Source organism: Pyrus communis, chromosome 1 (genome assembly GCF_963583255.1).
Source record: "Pyrus communis chromosome 1, drPyrComm1.1, whole genome shotgun sequence".
In the NCBI taxonomy this organism is placed as follows: domain Eukaryota; kingdom Viridiplantae; phylum Streptophyta; class Magnoliopsida; order Rosales; family Rosaceae; genus Pyrus; species Pyrus communis.
The window spans coordinates 1,941,942-1,962,435 of record NC_084803.1 but is presented as its reverse complement, the minus strand read 5'-3'; the positions used below and the strand labels follow the sequence as shown (position 1 = coordinate 1,962,435).

General features: G+C 38.9%; 3 protein-coding genes and 2 pseudogenes across 3 annotated transcripts; 4 read left to right on the top strand and 1 right to left on the bottom strand.

Moving 5' to 3' along the window:
* The first annotated feature begins 2,408 nt into the window (after positions 1-2,408).
* On the top strand, positions 2,409-4,592 carry LOC137747858 (cytochrome P450 CYP82D47-like; annotated as a pseudogene).
* Positions 4,593-5,541: 949 nt separating this feature from the next.
* Positions 5,542-7,494, top strand: LOC137747788 (cytochrome P450 CYP82D47-like). The gene is made up of 2 exons (XM_068487936.1): positions 5,542-6,531; positions 6,877-7,494. The coding sequence occupies exons 1-2, from the start codon at positions 5,542-5,544 to the stop codon at positions 7,492-7,494; spliced, it is 1,608 nt and encodes a 535-aa protein (XP_068344037.1).
* A 1,181-nt stretch (positions 7,495-8,675) lies between these two features.
* On the top strand, positions 8,676-10,787 carry LOC137747674 (cytochrome P450 CYP82D47-like). Its single transcript, XM_068487833.1, has 2 exons — positions 8,676-9,656; positions 10,149-10,787. Exons 1-2 carry the CDS (start codon positions 8,676-8,678, stop codon positions 10,785-10,787), a joined length of 1,620 nt encoding a protein of 539 aa, XP_068343934.1.
* A 1,290-nt stretch (positions 10,788-12,077) lies between these two features.
* On the top strand, positions 12,078-14,514 carry LOC137747642 (probable serine/threonine-protein kinase PBL21; annotated as a pseudogene).
* Positions 14,515-15,180: 666 nt separating this feature from the next.
* LOC137707575 (protein JINGUBANG-like) lies at positions 15,181-16,756 on the bottom strand. Its single transcript, XM_068446511.1, has one exon. The coding sequence runs from the start codon at positions 16,748-16,750 to the stop codon at positions 15,341-15,343; it is 1,410 nt and encodes a 469-aa protein (XP_068302612.1). The 5' UTR covers positions 16,751-16,756; the 3' UTR covers positions 15,181-15,340.
* Between the last annotated feature and the right edge of the window lie 3,738 nt (positions 16,757-20,494).

Here is a 20,494-nt window from a genome sequence, read left to right as displayed (position 1 = left end):
CACACCCTCACGGTTTTGTTTCTGGGAACTCACGCGAGAACTTCCTAGTGGGTCACCCATCATGGGAATGCTTTTGCCCAAACTCACTTAACTTCGGAGTTCCAATGGAGTCTGAAGCCAGTAAGTGCCCAAAAGACATCGTGCTATATAGAGGTGGGCATGTACATATAAGGCACATCACACCCTCTCCGTTGGTCGATGTGGGATGTTACAAACTCTCTATTTCTTGTCCAGCGACATCCCACCACACCTTCAAATTCATCTTCTTTAGTCACCTCGCATAGTCAAATTCATTGCCCAATTTCATCTTTCACCTTCAGCTCGAACAAACTCTCTCTCCCCTCGACCCTCCATTACCCATTCCGCCATCAGGTAGCCGTCGACCACCTTTCTGGCTTCACCCTCTCACAAATCGACGAAAATCGCTTTGTTTCAGTTGTCGACGTAGAGCTCCATCAATTCTCAATTAATTCTCTCAATTCGACTGTCAATGTTCAAGATTTAGGGTTTTTTTATTTTCAAATTAGGGGATAAATTAGGGTTTTTTTATTTTTGATTTGGGGATCAATTTTCTTATATTGCACATTAAAAATGTTGTTGTAAAATTTATCCATTTCGTATATTTGAAAGTCTTGTAGTCCCTTAAATTGATGACCTGCTATATGTGAGACTTTTTCTAGGTTAACGTGTACTTGCACAAGTTGGAATAAATAGTGTGATTGGTCGAGAGACTTTTTCTAAGTTTGAAAGTCATATTCCCTTACGTTGATGATGTGCTATATGTGAGACTTTTCCTAGGTCGGCGTATACTTGCACACATGTTAAAACAAATGGTGCGGTTGTCGTTTTGGGACACAAAATAATAATTTAAAAAAAAAGATAAAGAAAAAAAAGCTTTATCTGAATTATTTTATTTTATTTTTAATTATGATAAAAAACAATGGCATGTGGCATCTAATTTGTATTAATGTTTAATCAAAAGATAATGCTAGAGAGATTAAATTTACAAACTAAATGATGTGTCACCAATAGGAATAAATAAGTTTATCAACGTTTAAGTAATAAATCAATCATCAACTTTCATATCCTTTAGTTTTTAAAACTTTGTTTACAAATTTAGTTTACATAGCATTATCTTTAATCAAAAGTCAACATTGATCAAAATTTAAAAAAAAAAAACCAAAAGTCAACAATTTGTACATGTTTGAACTAGCACTTAGGAAAACGAGACACCTGCCTTGTAACAGCAAATGAGCCAATTTATTAAAGAGTAATGTTGTTCATACCATCTTTTTATATCACATTTTTATACAATCTTAGATGATATTTGATGTGAACAGCTATATTATTTGAAAAATTTGCAAAACACAAGGAAAGGAAGGAGAATCCTCGTATACCACAATCATCATTTAATTAACTAGTTTTTCTTAATTATGAATTTATTAAATAATGAACTAAATTTAAAAATCTGATTAATTCAAATGAAATGGCTGTCCACATCAAATGCCACCTAAGATGGTATAAAAATATGATACAAAAACATGGTATGAATATCATTATTATTTATTAAAAGCAAAGGAAATAAACATCATCAAAAAATATGTTGACAATTATAGACGTTGAAGGTCCACTTCTGCTTTAGCTGCTTTTATAGAAGTTGGAGGTCCACTTCTTAAGCTGCTTTGTTAAAAATTTATGGGGATAAGCCTTTTTTTTTTTTTTAATTATTAAGGAGAAGAGAAGCGTTTGAAATTATTAAAATAATTTTCAATTGAAGGTCATCTTTACAAAAAAAATTCATTTTCATAGGAGATTGTTTCGTCATAAATATTGTTTAGTTATACGAATGTATTCAGAATTCTTCAATTCCAGTGTTCAAGTATGGTTCTTTACAACATGCACTACCAGACAAACTAGCCGTTTCAATAGAACTTGGTTAATATTGTCCTCCTATTTTGATTGAGGTTTTCTTCGGATTCCTCTCTCACAATCTATCGGGATCAATCAAATCAATTTACATTATTACATTTAATGTACTCGTTTCCATTTTTAGCACAATGAAAAATCATTTCATAAATAGAAGGTCACAACAACTATATCATAAAATTTATTTTCCATTGAATGAAAAGACATATGATACAATTGATCATTAGAATACAACATCATCATCAATTGGATCACTGATTAAAACCCAAGATTCTGTTTTATTAACATACGTGGACAGGAGGAAAGCTAAGACCTTTAAATCCTATCATCTAGCTTTTAGTTGGTTAGTTTTTTCTTTTCTCCCATCGATATGTCTTGAAAATAAAGAATTGTTCATTTCAATCCAAACATAGGGTATTAAACGAGCCCATATTACTCCTATATATATGCATGACAGGGCGCTAATAACACAAAAAGTTGCAATAATGGATTCTCTCCCTTATGCAAACTCTATCACTGCTGGATTATTCACAATAATCATCGTGTATTACTTATCACGAAGATGGAGAGCTGCCAATTACAAGGGCAAATTATCACCACCTGAAGCCAAGGGTGGATGGCCTATATTTGGTCACCTTCATTTGTTTGGAGGCTCCACACCTCCTCACATAACTTTGGGAGCCATGGCGGACAAGTATGGACCCTTTTCGCTGTCTGCCTTGGCGTCCATCCGTCGTTGGTGATGAGCAGCAGTGAGATCGCAAAAGAATGCTACACAACCAATGACTTGGGCCTAAACTCGCGCCCAAAGATGGCGGCTCTAGACCACATTAGCTACAACTACGCCATGTTTAGGTTCGGACCATCTGGACCCTATTGGCCAGAAGTTTGCAAGATCGTCACCTTGGAGTTGCTCTCAATCCGGAAGGTTGAGCTGCTCAAGCACATTCGAGTATCGGAAGTGACTACTTTCTTGAAAGAATTGCACGAACTTTGGAGTACAAAGAAAAAGGAGGGCTCGAAAGATGGAGTGGTTATAGAGCTGAAGCAATGGTTTGGGGACATGACACTGAACGTGATTCTTACAATGGTGGCTGGAAAGCGGTATTCAGTAGCTGACGATGGGGATGAGAAGAAAGAAGCGCGTAGGGTTCAGACTGCATTGAGGGAGTTTTTTTATTATCTGGGCATGTTTTTGGTGGGTGATGCGGTTCCGTATCTGCGGTGGTTGGATTTGGGTGGACATGAGAAGGCAATGAAGAAAATTGCAAAGGAATTGAACGCCATAGCTGGAGAGTGGGTTGAAGAGCATAAGCAGAGGAGAGCAAAAGGTGATGCAAAAGGAGAGCAGGATTTTATAGATGTGTTGCTTTCTGTGCTTGATGGTGCAGACCTTGACGGTTTTGATGCTGATACGATCAACAAGGCCACAAGCTTGGTACATATATATAATTCATTAATTTTTGCATGCAAATAACTAACCATAAAAGGCTGGAGTTAGACACTGTAAACACATTAAGACTATAAAATGAAACTGAAAACATTAGACAGTAAATTTTTTGAAAATATATGATTTTTCCATTTTATATATAACTCATGCAACATATTTGAGTGCTCACCAATGGGTGAAGGTATAGATCATCTTTTTAGACAATATTTGTAGAACACATGATGTGGCAGTTGATGGTTAAATTTTTTCTTCAAATCTTTAAAAATGAAATCTAACCATCAACCGTCGTATCATTTGATTCACAAAATATGATTTCAAAATATAGCTATTCTAACATTTTCCGCTCACCAATATATACAAAATTACAAACAGTACAATTTTGTCTACTTAGTAGTTAAGGTGGAACATATTTTTTAATATATATTTTCACCTAAATAAGATAAAAACTCAGAAATTATCAATGTAAAGAATAAGAATGTATAGATGTAGCCTCACTCTTAAGTTTATATCCTAATCAATCAACCAAATATTCCGTGGGCAGAACGTTATTGCAGAAGGTGGCGATGCCACCATGGTGACATTGACGTGGGCAATATCGTTATTGTTTAACAACCCGCATGTTCTGGGAAGAGCCCTAAACGAATTGGACACCAAAATAGGCAGAGAAAGAGTTGTGACTGAGGAAGAGATAAAAAAGTTGGTCTACATCCAAGCTATTGTAAAGGAGATGTTACGTTTGTACCCAGTAGGACCATTATCAGGGCCACGTGAATTCAATGAAGATTGCACCATTGCTGGGTACCGTATTCCAAAGGGCACCCGGTTGATCGCCAACCTCTAGAAGCTCCAAACTGACCCAAAAAATTGGCTCGAGCCATTCGAGTTCAAGCCAGAGAGATTTTTTACGACCCACAAGGATGTTGATTTGAGGGGTCAGCATTTTGAGTTGATTCCATTTGGAAGTGGTAGAAGAGCATGCCCTGGTTTGGCATTTGGCCTTCAAATGGTGCAATTTACGTTGGCTAGTTTCCTACATGCCTTTGAAATCTCGTCGAGTGCACCAATTGATATGACAGAGAGCTTTGGAATGATCAACATTAAAACAACTCCACTGAAAATTCTCATCAAACCTGGCTTGTCCTCTAAACTTTATGGATTAAAAAAAAAAAAGGAAATATATAGTATTATGGTCGATATGAAAAAGAGGATGTGTTGATAATATGAACAAGGAGAGATTCTTGGTATCTGTTGTTGCATCTCTCCCTCGTCATGTTTGTTGCAATAATATATAAAACTGTTATATTGTAAAATACAAAATATATTTCTGTGCATCCTACATACATCTAGCTACTTGTTACCGAGGAATTAGTATCCTCTTCCTTTTCATTTATTTAAAGTAATAATAAGGCTCTTCTTTTGTGAAACTTTGCAACCTACATCTGCTGTTTAAATTAAATGAGTACAATTTCTATTTTTTATTAAGAGCACCAAACACTAGTTTAATTTAGTTTAGTTTTAGAATGTGGATAATTGTATTAACATTTGTGCTTCTTTTTTTGGTCAAAGTATATTAACATTTGTTCCTTAGCTTTGCTATTATCTTATAGATAAGAAATACTTTTCCTGAATAAGAACATACATAAAACGAAAAAGATAACCTAGCTCATTAATCAAGTTAATTTGAACAATTTGTTTCCTTCATCCCTTGATTTCGTACATAATGTTTTAACAATGTTATTTAGATACACAAAATTAACTTTAACTGCCAGCAACTTTTGATATAAGTAGATTTCAAATACAATGTATAGGGACTTAAAAAATCTGCACATCATAAAATCAAGAAATATTAAGGATATACAGTTACTTTCCTGTAAAAGTAAAGGATACGCAATTAAACACGTGTTCATGGTCCCACAACATGCAACAATCAACCTGTACAATTGGCGTACATGCATTAGTGTTGCGCTAAATTATGCGCACAGAGGACACTTCGCAAACATGCATGCTGCCGTTTTTGACAACACCAGAAAGTAAATGTTCTCTTTCATCATCTTTATAAGAATCCTGTCTCAATTTCTGTGAATTCATTCCTCCCCACCAACTCTCTCAAGTTAAAAGAAATTTTTAGTTGCGACGAGAACATAATTCATCCTCCAATGTTACTGATGGAGTTCCCTATTCCATATCCCGTTTCTTTCCTAATTATCCTTTTGACATCTCTGCTATTGATCACAGTTAGGAGGTTTAGAGCTGCTGCTGCTGCCAATGCCAAGGGTCCTAAACCACCTAAAGCGGCGGGCGGGTGGCCTCTAACAGGTCACCTTCACCTATTCAGAGCTCCCCAGCTTCCTCCCCATATAACCTTGGGAGCCTTGGCTGAAAAGTACGGACCAATCTTCACCGTCAATATTGGCAGCCGCACCGCTCTGGTGGTAAGTAGTTCGGAGGTTGCCAAGGAGTGCTACACCACCAATGACTGGGCTATTTCTTCACGTGCCCAAACTATAGGCGCTGAAATCTTGAGCTACAATAATGCCATGCCAGGGTTTAGCCCTTACGGTGACTACTGGCGTGAGATGCGCAAAATAATAGTCCAAGAGGTACTCTCAAACCGCAGGCTGGAGTTACTTAAACATGTCCGAGAATCTGAAATAGAGCTGGCCGCAAAAGAGCTGTACAAGGTATGGACCAAAAGAAAAGATTATTCAAAGGACAATGGCTATTCCGGACAACTTTTGGTGGAATTGAAGCAGTGGCTCAGCGACTTATCTCTAAACGTGATGTTTCGTATGGTTGCCGGAAAGAGATACTTTAACCTCACGAATATTGGTAATCTGAGTGATGAGAAAGGCGAACGTCGATGTTACAAGGCCTTGAGGAATCTCTTCCGCTATATGGGGATGTTTGTGTTGGGGGATGCTTTTCCATGGCTTAGGTTTTTGGATTTTGGCGGGCATGAGAAGGCTATGAAAAAAAATGCAAAAGAGCTTGATGATATGGCTATGGATTGGTTGGAGGAGCACAAGCAGAATAGAACTCAAGACGATCGAGATCATCAAGATTTCATGGATGTGATGCTTTCAGTCCTCGACGGACAAGGTGTCTTGCAACAAGCACCCTTTGATGTCGATACCATCATGAGAGCAACCGTTGTGGTATGTACTATGTGCATGTTTTATTTATATTCACATCGCCATTTTATTTTATTGATTAGTAAACAAAAGAACAAGAAAAAAAGAAAAATCACAACATTCCATCTTTTTAATAGAAATATAACCCATTAATACAAGTAGGTCTCACCTCCATATTAAAGTAATACAATATGGTGTAACAAATGTACTCTCCCTATGCCATATTCTCCTCAAATTTCATTATTCACAGTATACTTTTCTTCTCAATTTTGCATAGATATACCATATACTCTTAAGGACACATTTGAGACATTTATGTGCTCAATGAGTTATTTATTAGTTTCAAGAAAATTAACTATGATTTGGCAGAATTTGATTGCTGGAGGCAGTGACACAACCTCTTTGCTCATGGGATTCACAGTCTCATTTTTACTGACCAACCCCCAAGCTCTAAAGAAAGTCCGGAAAGAACTAGACGAGCATGTTGGCAAAGGAAGACTAGTGAATGATTCAGATATCAACAATCTCGTATACCTGCAAGCCACTATGAAAGAAGTGTTGCGTTTAACTTCAACATTCCCAGGCTTTAGGGAATTCACTGATGAGTGCACTGTAGGAGGCTACTATGTTCCAAAGGGCACGTGGCTGCTAGTGAACCTGTGGAAGATCCACACTGACCCGCGGGTTTGGGCCGACCCAACTATGTTCAAGCCGGAGAGGTTTCTCACTAGCCATAAGGATGTTGACGTTAAGGGTCAGCATTTTGAGCTTATGCCTGTGGGTAGTGGTAGAAGAGTGTGCCCTGGCGTAAACTTTGGCCAGCAACTGTCGCTTTTGACCCTGGCGAGTTTTCTGCATGCGTTTGAGATTTCAGCTGCAGCAAATGCAACATTTGATACGAGCGAAACCTTTGGAGTTTCCAACGTGAAATCTACCCTACTTGAAGTCTTCATCAAACCGCGTCTGTCTCCAAATCTTTATACATAAATATATAAAGATTGGGCCAGCTCGAGAAATTTCTCTTTTATGAATAAACCAGTAATGGTAACCTTGTCGAAATGATATTGACAAGTATTAAGGAGGACCAAATGACTATTATATCTCTTAATATTAAATGAATTTCATATATAATTTGCTATTTTTTTTATCGGACGTATATAATTCGGTATAATAACAAAGAGTGATGTAGATTTTTTTTTATCAAAAAATAGATTTTGTTAGATTAGATATTGACGGTGTTTGAACACAGGCCGTCATGCAGAAGAAATTTTTAGTTGTGACGAAAACACGGGTGGTACACCACGTATTTTTATATAAGTGGTGGGAAATTCTATTTTTTAAGTTATTAACTTTTTAACACACATATCCCACCATTTATATAACGACACATGGTATATCATTCCGTGTGACGGTCACTTTGAAAAATCTCTCGTCATGCAGAGACTCAACACCTTTTCACCGCTCCACTCCAGTAAAGGGCCACTTACAAAAGTAGTTAACTACAGCAGAAGATCCCAACCAGCTCAAAACTGTACCCATAATCTGTGTCCCATTAATTAAGCCAATATGCATTTACCAAATAATTTCACCGGAGCAAAAGGACAATTATAGCATATATAAAAGAAAAATTACAATTCAATCAAAATTTAACCATTTGTAATTTCCTTCATCCATTGATTCACTATCACAATTGCAGGACAACAAAAAAATCTGGAGGTTAATAAACAGTGCATATAAAAATTCCTATTAGCAATGCCCAGGAAGCAAAACTGCAAAAATACTATAAATCAAAGATAGATAATTACCAGATTTGATGGCCTGGCCAGTACTTGGGATCTTCTTCATGTTGTGGGCTTTGTGGCTGCTGCCGTAGCGGTCCACAGATGATCACAACTCATGATTAGCTTTCCTTGGGACGGTTACGAGTCCAGGAACATCCAGAATTCGACAATAAATAAGAAGGGATACAGAGTTAAACGTGAAAAGCATGAAGGTGGACAATTGGCGCGCATGCATCCAACTAAGAGGACACTTCGCACACATGCAGGGTTTTGATTAATTTTATGAGATCAGCACTCAGCTTTCGTGTTAATTTCCTCATCATATAAGGATTTCTATCTCAATTTCTGTGATTTCCTCCCTCACCAACTCTCTCAACTCTTCCTCCAATGGCGATGGAGTTCCCTCTCCCATATCTCGTTTCTTTAATTGTTCTTTTGACATCTCTGCTTTTGATATCAAAAAAAATTCAGAAGAAAAACCTAACCCTAAAAAGTGGGCCACCGGAGGCGCCAGGATCATGGCCGGTAATAGGGCACATCGCGGTCATAGGAAGAGGGCCGCAACCGCCCCACGTAATCTTGGGCAACATGGCGGACAAATATGGACCGATCTTCACTATCAATCTGGGCCAGCACAAAGCTCTCATTGTGAGCAGTTGGGAGATGGCTAAACAGTTCTTCACAACAAATGACAAGGTGTTCGCCACTCGCCCGAAGCACTTGGCGGGGAAGCTTTTGGGGTACAATTATTCCATGTTTGGGTTCAGTCCCTACGGCCCTTACTGGCGCCACGTGCGGAAGATAGCCACGGTGGAGCTACTCTCGAACCACCGCTTGGAGCTGCTCAGACACGTCCGCGAATCGGAGGTGAATGCTTGTACGAAAGAATTATATGATGAGTGGGAGCGAAACGGAGGGGAATCGGATTGGGTTTTGGTGGAGATGAATAGGTGGTTTGCAGACGTGACTTTGAACATCATGTACAGGGTGGTTGTGGGGAAGCGGTTTCTTGGGGCGGCGACAGTGGAGGAGAAGGAAGAAAACGAGAGGTGCCGAAAGGCGTTGAGGGATTTTTTGAGATTGAGTAGTGAATTTGTGGTGTCGGATAAAATTCCGTTTCTGAAGTGGCTTGATTTTGGAGGGATTGGGAAGGCCATGAAGGCGACGGCTAAAGATCTTGACGTTGCGCTTCAGGGATGGTTGGAAGAGCACAAGCAAAAGAGGAATTCTAGGTCTGAGTTAAATTCTGGGAATGTGAAGGATGAGCGTGACTTCATGGACACGATGCTTTCCGTCCTTGGTGATGTCAGTGCAGAAGGGCTTCCGAGTACAACTATTGCTGATACAACCATCAAAGCTACTTGTCTGGTATGTGTCTCTCTATGTCAACTTCTTATATATATATATATATATATATATGGGTAAGGATCCATAGCACTACATTTTAGACACAACTTTAGACATGAATTTTTAACCATTTGATTGGGGCATTAATGGCCAAGATTAAACCTCAGCCCATAGAAAAGTTTTCTATTAATTAGTTGTAGCTCATGCCCTATTATGTCTTCGTGGTTTAGTTGCAAGCTGCAACTATATATGAACTGATATCCTACTCAACGGGATTTGTAGCTCCAACAATTTCAAGATGTCAAGTGTAGCCGGGCTTAGATGGTTATGTACATTCACTTTACAACTAAGATCTGTGTTGCGTATTCAAACTTGTAGATCATTCGCTCTGCAACCAAGCCGTGAATTAGGCTCTTATATCGCATGTACTGAAAAAGCGATATCTTGTGTAAAGCAATATGTGGGTCCAGAACTCATATTATATGTTAGGATTAACTTTTGTGCTAATTTCAGGCTGCTATTCTAGGAGGGACGGATCCCACAACAGCCGTATTAACATGGGTTCTTTCTTTACTATTGAACAACCGTGAAGCCTTGAAGAAGGCTCAAGAAGAATTAGACAATCAGGTTGGGAGGGACAGGCAAGTTAAGGAATCAGACGTTAAGAACTTAGTCTATCTCCAAGCAATCATCAAAGAAACGCTGCGTTTATACCCTCCTTCGCCACTCTCAATACCACATGAATGCATCGAAGACTGCAACGTAGGTAGCGGTACTAACTACCATGTCAAAACAGGCACTCGTCTTCTTGTCAATATTTGGAAGATTCATCGGAATCCAAACGTGTGGCTCGATCCTTTCCGATTCCAACCAGAAAGGTTCCTCACAACTCACAAGGATTTTGATGTTAGGGGACAAAATTTTGAGTTCATACCATTTGGAAGTGGTAGGAGAATGTGCCCTGGAGTGTCTCTAGGTCTTCAAGTTGTGCAACTTACACTGGCTCAGCTCCTTCATGGTTTTGAAATTGCAACTCCATCAGATGAACCTGTTGATATGACTGAGAGTTCTGGAGTAACCAACATGAAAGCCACCCCGCTGGAGGTCCTCCTCACCCCTCGCCTTCCTGCCAAACTTTATGAAATTAATTAATTAATATTGTTGACCCTATGATAAAACAATATATATTTCGAACAAATATATGTGTTTGTCTCAATAAAGGAATATATTTCATATACAAGAAGATAAGAAGCTATATTGTATTAGTGTTGGACTTCTTTGTATGTGGTATAATATTTTAGTGGATATATAGGACATGTTGGGTTGCCATCATACATTTCGGGTTTGAAATTCTTTCTTGTAAATTATTATAATAGTTTATAACCTTCTGCCTGCTGGAGGACAATACCGAAATTAAGTAATAACATATAAAAAAACAAATTGATACTTTATTTACAAAATATACTTGCAATACAAAAATGAAACAGTAACCAATTAATTGCAGAAAATAATATAAATAACACTAACTTGATTGACAGATAGAGGTTAGCAGTGCTAAGTCCTTCGGACAAAATTTTCATCCCACTCTTGTGCTTGTGGTTCTATGACGTATGCCCGATCAAGATACAACTATCTAATTTTACAACCTACACCGAACTATAGAATTCTGGCAAATTACTTCTGTGTGTTTACTCTCTTGGAAACTTTTGTATGGGAGATAAAGAAAAGAAGAAGATGATTCTACGTTGAAAATGAGTGTTTCATACCATTTCAAATACCTCTTGAATGTATCTAAAAGTAACATCTCTTTCACCTCAGTAGTGTCTCTTAATCAGGACGTTTTTAATATTAATTAAAAAATTAATTCGAAAATGAGTGTTTCATACCATTTCAAATACCTCTTGAATGTATCTAAAAGTAACATCTCTTTCACCTCAGTAGTGTCTCTTAATCAGGACGTTTTTAATATTAATTAAAAAATTAATTCAAAATTAAAATTAATTAGTATTCACGTGGCGTCCAATCTCACCAATTATCGGCCGTTTTAATAGGCAACTTAATGGAAGTGTGAAATACTTCCAAAATTATAACTTTAAAGACTGAGACGAAAAAAAACTTTATGTATGAAATATTTTAAACCAAAAAACTTTAGGATAATAAATTGAGATTCACCCTTTATATTATATCAACTGTTGATGCTTGATAATTTGCATTGCTCAATCAGGGTCTGTTAACCAGGGTTAGCGTTAGCGTGTTATACGATCCGCCTCGAACTCCCAAGTTTTTCTAACGAACAGAAGAAAGTCACACACAGGGTCCAACTCCAACCTACTGCACTTCGCACTTTCTACAACTTTGAAAAATAAATCCAGATAACTCAGCAGGAAGGGGCACTGACTCGGGAGGAAGCAATCAATCGTCAGAGAAGACGGCACCGCGAATATGGGCGGAGGCGCCGATAAAGTAATATTGGCGGTGAAAGCGGAGAAGGTGATTTCGAAAACGGCATTGGCCTGGGCGCTAACTCACGTCGGCCACCCCGGCGACTGCGTGACATTGCTTGCTGTCTTCTCCGCCATTAAAACCGGTAATTCGGTTTGTAAATTGTAAATAAACCTTAGTTCTGCTACTCAATTTGTGTTGCTAACGTTGAATTTGTACGAGGCACAGGAGAAGGTTCGTCAAAGTTATGACACACTGAATTCTCTGTTTCTTGTATATGAACCGAATCCTCTTTACGAAGGATCACAAAGATGAGACTGCAGATTAAATGATTTGTAGGATCCGTACCAAGAAGTCGAGACAATTGAAGAGAGGCTTGTAAATCTTTCTAAACCTCGAATGTCATCTGTAGTTACTACTCAAGACTGTCTTTTGGATCTCCCAAAATTACGTTGTTGATCATGGAAAACCCCCAACTCCCCAAAATAGTAAAAATGACTGCGAATATGCACGATTTGATCAAGATATAAGGAAAGAAAAATATGAACTGAAGGAAACCCCTAAGAAAGGCTACCTCATTAACTCTAGCATCAGGGATGCTGTTTCTCTGGGCAGAACCTCCTCAACGCTTCCCCCATTATGCTCTCTATGCCAACACAAAACACCGGTCTTTGGCAATCCTCCGAAGCAGTTCTCTTACAAAGAGTTGGAGGATGCTACAGACGCATTCTCAGATATTAACCTCTTGGAAGAAGGAGGTTTTGGTGTGGTGCACAGGGGAGTGTTAAGAGACGGTCAAGTTGTTGCTGTGAAGCAGTTGAAGTTTGGTGGATGCTGACTTCTGCAGAGAAGTGCGAGTATTGAGTTGCGCACAACAGGGGAACGTTGTGTTGCTGATCGGGTATTGCATTGAAGGCAATGCAAGGGTATTGATTTACGAGTACATCCGCTACAACTCGTTGGATTTCCGTTTACATGGTGTGCACTTTTGTTACTTCATGCTTTTGATTTCGAACATATCCACAGCTCTTTTCAATCTCGCAGACTTGACATTCTCTTTGTATAAATATACTGTCTTCAGCTTTATGGACTCAGTTTTCTCATGGTCTTATTTTGTTTGAATGACAGGGAAAAGAACCCTTCTGGATTGCGAATCAAGGCTAAAGATAGCAACAGGAGCAGCCCGTGGTTTAAGATATCTGCACGAAGATTGTAGAGTGGGATGTATAGTACACAGAGACCTTCGGCCCAACAATATCCTTTTAACCCACGATTTTGAACCTCTGGTACTTAAAACTGATCCTGGAATTTTAAAGCATATACTTCAACAACAACGTTCCCTTTCCCGTGAGAGGTCCTATTTCTTAATTTAGTATTTCATCCATGATATCCAACGGTCACAAATTTGTTCGCATTTCCTGTGTGCAATCAAACTTTTAATCTTCTGTTATCGTTCTTAGAATATGTTTACATTTTAGTACATCTGTACTAATTGGAACGTGCTCAGATGCTTTACAGTTTACACGTTTGTTATTTGGTTAGGTTGCGGATTTCGGGCTTGCTAGATTGTACTCTGAATGGGAGATGAGCAGTGAGGACCGTGTGATTGGAACTTCACGGTACTTTCTCGTTTCTCCCCGTCCTACTTGCTATAGGCCCTAGATTTCTTTTGTACAAAAGCAATGCAATTATATCTGCATAATGAAAGAAAAAAAGAAAAGGAAGTGATTCCATCTGATCAAGCTCAATGTGATCTGCAGGTATCTGGCACCGGAGTATGTGGATGGCGGGCAAATTACACATAAAGTTGATGTGTACGCATATGGAATAGTTCTGTTAGAGCTTATGACCGGTCGAAGAATCACTGAACTACAACATGCCAAGGGACATTGTTATTTAGAAGAATGGCTCCACCCCCTGGCTACATTAGAGCCACACCACATCTTACCAAATCATTATCAGTTACTGGATCCAGACTTGGCCTCCTATGAAAATCCTGACTTTCCCAATCAACTACAGGCAATGGCTCGTGCTGCTTCTCTGTCTGCGCCGAGATCCTGACTCTAGACCCCCAGTGTCAAAGGTTCGTTAATATCCTGGCTTAGTTACCAACTCTGTTCCAAATTAATATCCGTTTCGGGGGATAAAGTTGTATGAGTTCAAATTGTGTGGCTTTGTACAGGTGCTGAGAGTGCTAGAAGGAGGAGATCCAGTTGTTCCTCTGGGCCTAGACGTGAACACAGCCAGCAGTAGAAGTGGCCATTCGCATGGCCTAAGCTCGCCGCAACCTGAAGCTAGGGGAAGCCATTCTCGTGCATTATCACATCGAAAATGGATTGTCTTTTGGGTTATGGTTTTTTTTCTATACAAGCGATATTGCGGGAGGAAAATCAAAATTAGGGCCTCGAGTGCAGTTTTGAAGCTCTTTAAGACTTAATCAACCGAACCGAACGAGTTTACAAGTCCCTTGCAGGGGTTATGACGAGAATTCGACGATTTGTATTGCACTTTGCAGTTTTCATGACAGATTGACAGATTTTTTACTTCCATCGTTGTTTTGAGTTACAATATAAAGTTTGTAAAGTTCTTTTACGTGTATATCAGAGTAACAAATTTGTTTGCACAACTTTAATTACAGTAAAGATATATATTTACTTGATTGTTTGCCAAGTCTTTTAGTTCTACGATTTTGCTTCCCGTCAAACATACTCAAAAGAACCGGCCACATTTATTTTTGTCACTGAAAGTCTAGCTTCACAAAATATTAATCCGAAAGACGAGGGACCAATGATTTTGAAAAAATTTTAAGATCGTTTGCGGTGAATCGTCTATTTATTTATCTAATAATCAAAGTGAGTGAACAAGAAAGTACATCGTAAAATCATCTTTAATCGTTTAAAGCTTAACTTTTTAGATTTAAATCTTATATTCAAATCACTCATGTGAAATCATCCATAACATGCAAATCACGTCTTTCTTGAGAGATTAACAAAGAAATGGAGTGAAATTAATTTATTTCTCACATATATTCCCTTCATCGCACACTCCAATCCTTTCATCTCTTACTCTTCTCAGTCAACGCCAATAATCAACGATCCAAATTCCAAACATGAAGATTAAAAAAAAAATTAAAAAAAAAACTCCAAATGTTCACTCCTCCAGGTGTCATTCTCTCCACGCTAGCGAAGAAAACCATCTTCATCGGACACGTGGCGCAGTTCAATTGCCCAATAAGACCGAAAACCAATCGGGATCGTAAATAATCAGAACCTCCTGTTGTGGCTGCTGCCCCGACCAGCCGACGACGAATAACTCCCATCCGACGGAATCGAAACCGCATCGGACCCAGTGCGCGGGTGACCCATCGCTCCCAGCTCCGGCGCCTGCTCCGACACCCCCCACACCTTCACCGACTTATCCAGACTCCCGCTGTACACAATCCACCGCTGCTCGTTCGCTTTACTCGCATTTACATCCTTGTCCTGCTCCACCGACAGGCACTTCACCGGCCCCGTGTGCCCCGCCAGAACCGACAGGCAAGTGTGGATCGTGCCCTCCCTCCGCCACACGCAAATCGTCTTGTCCGCCGACCCGCTGAACACCAAGTTCCCCGCCGCCGCCAAACAGAGCACCGCCAGCTTATGCCCCTTCAGCACGCCGCCGTGAGACAGGTGCTTCTCCCGTTCCCAGAAATTTACCAACCCGTCTGACGACCCGCAGTAGATAATCGACCCCGACGCGCTGGCTGCGAGCGCCGTCACCGCGCTCTCCTGCTTCAGCAGTGTTTGCGCCAGAGTGTGCTTGATGATCTTCCCGCTCTGCTCCCTCTTCCAAACTTTAACCGTCCCGTCCGCCGCTCCCGTGTACACCATCCCCTCCACGCTCGCGACAACGGAATTCACCGCGTCGTCGTGGGCATGGATTGATTCGATGCATTTTGAGGTTTCAATTCGCCACACTTTTAGTGTCCTGTCCCATGATGCTGAGTAGAGAAGCTTCTTGTCCTCGCTGAGGCTCAGGCACGAAATGGCGTCGGAGTGCTTGATCCAGAGCGTCTTCTGCCGCCGCACCTGAACGTAATTGCTGGGTTTAACGGAGTATTTGAAGATATCCATCATCGTGGGCAGAGTCCCTGCGCGTTTGTGCACGCTTGGGTCTTTTGATGATACCCGCCAGACCCGGATCTTTCCGTCTTGGTGACCCGTGAAGAGCTTGTCGCCTGAGATGACGATAGCTTTCACAAGTCCGCTGTTCGATTTGAATCCGCTGAATTCTTTAAGATTCTTCCAAACTCGGATGTTCTTGCTGTCCGAACCGGTGTACAGCAGGTCTCCTTTGGCCGCGAGGGAGTAGATATGGCCTTCCTCGCGGAGGAGAGACCCAATTAGGCCGTTCTGGGGGACGTTGGATTCCTCGAACGGTTGCCAGGGTGACTTGGAGAAGGGGGAACTGGAGGTGTTGTTCCAGGGAGACATTGTCATCGGAGAGCACTCTCCACTCATTCGGCTCGAGTCGACAGAGCATGCCGGGCCGAGGGCGGATGCGCTGCTGTTCCGCGCTGGGTATTCTACGTTGAGGTCGGTCACCATGCCGGCTGTGGCGGAGATGTTGGGGGCGGAATGCGTGTAGTTTCCAAATTTACCCCGATGTACAGACTCTGTCTCCGCGAACATCCCGCCGTGATTCACTTCAAGGGAAATTTTATTCAAACTCAATTGTTTTCTCAATTTTAATCACCCGCATCCGCGAAACTGATTAATATTAAAATGGAATTTAAATCAAGCCAAACAAAAAGATTATGAAGATTTTAAGATCTGATTTTAGAAAGATGTGGTTGTTAATTAATGGTGGGAGGAGAAAATGGAGAGAGGTGGCCAACTGCTTAAAGAATGTGAGCAATTTACGAAATGAACAACAAAAGGCGGGAGATGAGAGCAGCGGACTATATAAACATAAATAGGGATTTCAGCACCGTTGTGATTTTGACACGTGTGGGGTGGATACGTAGGTGTTGCGTGACGAAGGTTTTTGCGCGTCCCGGAGAATCCGGGTCGGACGCTCAGAATAGCGAGTAAGTGTGTGTGTTTGGTAATTGGGATTGGCTGTGATGATTATACGGTTGGGGTTGGACTTGGGTGGTATCTGTATATTTGCTATATTTGGGTGCTTTATTAGGTTGTTTTTCTTGGCGTTTTAGGGTTTTTTTCACTTATATATTATGGGAATTTTTATGCTCACCACCCTCAAATGATGGTAATGCTCATCTTCCTATTTATTATCGTTGTATGAGTTAAACTTTCGAGATCTGTGTAGTGGATAAACATAAATCTCAAAATTGAAACTTAGCCGATTTAGGGTGATGAGCATTACCACCACTTAGGGTGGTAAGCATTACCACCGTTTAGGGTGGTGAGCTAATAAACACCCATATATTATAGTGCACTTTTACTGAATGGTCTAAAGAGAAATGATAAGGAGACTCTCTCAAAAATAGGACTCTTCAAGGACTCTCTATCACCTCATATTTTTGCATAATATTTTATATATTGGCACAGGAATTAACATTAAACTGTGAGGTGACATATAGTCCATGAAGAGTCCTACTTTAAGAAAGTCTTCTTAACATTTCTCATGGTCTAAATCCAATGTAAAATGGTTGTTTATGATACATAATTTTGTCATAATTAAGCACACACCGTCCTTTAATTACCATCCTTCGCTTGCCAAAGGAAGAAAACATGTATAGATTAGAAAGGGCACCGCCCTTGAAAATGGAAATAAACTAGGGTAGATTGCAAGTGAGCTAAAGTCCTTGCTAGTTGGAGGATTGAGATAATGAGTTAGGTATTATACTAAACTTAGCGTTAATGAGGAGTTGTAATTGTAATAGACTTGAATTTTGATTGAATTCTCTTAAAATCTTAGAGGGAAAGACTAAATATGTTAAGGCTTAAATTAAACTATGAGATCTCTCCAACTATTCTAAAATCTATCACTTTTTGAAATTTGTATAGACTTCTTTTGATCCTGATTGAATATAATTAGTGGCAGAGTCAAAATTTTAACATAAAAGAGACCCAAAAGTCTCAATGTAAAACACTCTTCTAATTTTACAAAAATTATTGTCGTGTGGTGAGCAATATATCACCGTCGTTTGGATCTACTATGTTGTCATTTTCATCATCCTCTTTATTAAACCTAAACTCCATGCCTTTATAACTTTCTTCATCCTCAAAGCTCATGAGCAACAAATTGCTTGAACTCTACCAATCTCAAATCAAACCCGCTTAAAAAAATTAAACAAAAAACTTCAAATTGAGGCCCTAAACCTATAAAAAAAAACCTTGAAAATTATAAACATAATACGTTTTCTGCGTGAAAAAAAAAAGTTGTCATAATGGACTTGGGACTTCGTGGTCCCTTCATGACTTTTATATTTAAAATTCTGATTCAATCACAAAATCTTTTGAGGACCCTAGTGTAATGTTTTTGTAGGCAATCAAATGTAGCCAAGGTTTCGTGGCACTCGGATGTTGGTCATTGCATTTGTCTTCCTTAATTTTTTTTTAAAAATATTAATATCGTGTTATATTTAAATATGTAACGACATTTTAACTGAGACATGTGATAAAAGCAATAGTTGCTTCATATATGATCATAATTTCTTGGAGGAAAATGCCAGTGACCGTCTTCTAACTGCAAATATGTTATACTTTTACTACCGACCATGAAAAGTGCAATACTATTTTACTGTTGGTGGCAAGCATGCATATGCTGCTAGAATGTCAGCGTACGTAGATATATAGTGGACTTCCTTTACTTTAAAGTTAAAATTTAAAAAAAGGCATGCACTAACTTGCAGGCAGTTGGAAGTTGGAACGATGATGTCCATTTTCTCTATTTTGCATGAACATGGATGGTGATATCTAACAAAGAATTAAACAACCATTTTAGTAATTAATTTCAGTTTCGTATTTTATATGCATTGTTTTGAGTTCGATTCTTGACGACAATGAATCACACTATAATGGTCAAAAAGAAGTTGCAATGTTTATATGAGTTTTTCCGAATCTTCAAAGATGTACCGAATGGCAAAGTCACCAACTGATCTCTTTTTTTAACTATTTTAGTAAAAAAGATAAACAAATATCAATCATTGACATCCAATTAAAAGAAATCATCTCCATTAACGAACCACAATACTATAACCAAACCATGGGCACACATGCACAGTCCAATAATCTTATGCAAATGTGAATGTAGGGAAAGGGCAAAGCTCAAGCTTGTGGAATAGGCTCCATCTTGGTCCACCATTAAACTTAAAAATGCGATGTTAGGGCACATTCATGAAAGTGATCGATTTGTCGCAACAATATTGAGCCATTGACAATTCTGATTATCATGAACGATGCATATTGACAAAGAATCGACACATCATCATTGGGTAGTACTACAAGCAATCAACAAAAATTTATCATTTCATGGTGCCGTAAAGTCTGAAGAACAAGTATCGTATTAATATATCGCTTCTAATTATCACATCCAAGCAATATTTCCTAGCTTGGTTGCACTCAAACGTCATTGCTTAGTTTGGATCCATTAACTGTTGATCATATATATATAATAATAATAATCTCTACTAATTAATGAAACCCTCTTTGTCAACTAAAAGAGGGTGAAAAGACAATTTAGTCTTTTATCACACAAAAAAAAATGATGGGTAACAATGTAATTTCACATGTCCAAATTTTACCCTTTTTTATTGAAGCCTCACATACCGGTGATATTAAACTACCTCCAATATTAAAATAAAATAAAATAAAAAACCTCCAACTCCCCCACGTTCTCTCTCCCTCTCTGATTCTCATTTTCTAAAAAAATATGTTCATACACACAAATGTGTAGGTAAATGCTAGTAATAATAAACGAATCTCATTAGGAACCTTTAAAAGTCATCTTAACCTAAAGGGCTAAATATAGCTCTGTCCATATTTATAGCCCTACAAGAAGTTATTTTTTAATCAACAGTATCAGACCATATTTATATATCATTTTCAACCTAAGGTCTTAGGTTCGATTCTCGCTCAAAGTGAATTTGAACCACATTATCATGGCTCGTCTATTGTGATATTTAGTCCACTCCTTAAGTGTATATCTAACATATGTTAAAAAAATAAAATAAAATAAAATAAACGTAATTCCTTATTAATTATCAACTTTAAATTTACTCTTTAGTTGTATTGGTGAAACTTTAGATAAAATGAAAATATATAAAACCCCAACCAGAGGGGAAAAACATCATTTTCTTTTAAAAGCCGACTGAAGAACCAGTCTTTCTTCTTTCTTCAGCCTGCCATACCAAATGCCCAAATATTTCCACGCCACATAAATCAACCAAGTTTCCAAAATTCCCAAAA

Coding starts and splice junctions, on each gene's coding strand:
- LOC137747788 (XM_068487936.1), top strand. CDS start 5,542: ATGGAGTTCCCTATTCCATATCCCGTTTCTTTCCTAATTATCCTTTTG. Junction 6,532..6,876: donor TCATGAGAGCAACCGTTGTG/GTATGTACTATG, acceptor ATGATTTGGCAG/AATTTGATTGCTGGAGGCAG.
- LOC137707575 (XM_068446511.1), bottom strand. CDS start 16,750: ATGTTCGCGGAGACAGAGTCTGTACATCGGGGTAAATTTGGAAACTAC.
- LOC137747674 (XM_068487833.1), top strand. CDS start 8,676: ATGGCGATGGAGTTCCCTCTCCCATATCTCGTTTCTTTAATTGTTCTT. Junction 9,657..10,148: donor CCATCAAAGCTACTTGTCTG/GTATGTGTCTCT, acceptor TGCTAATTTCAG/GCTGCTATTCTAGGAGGGAC.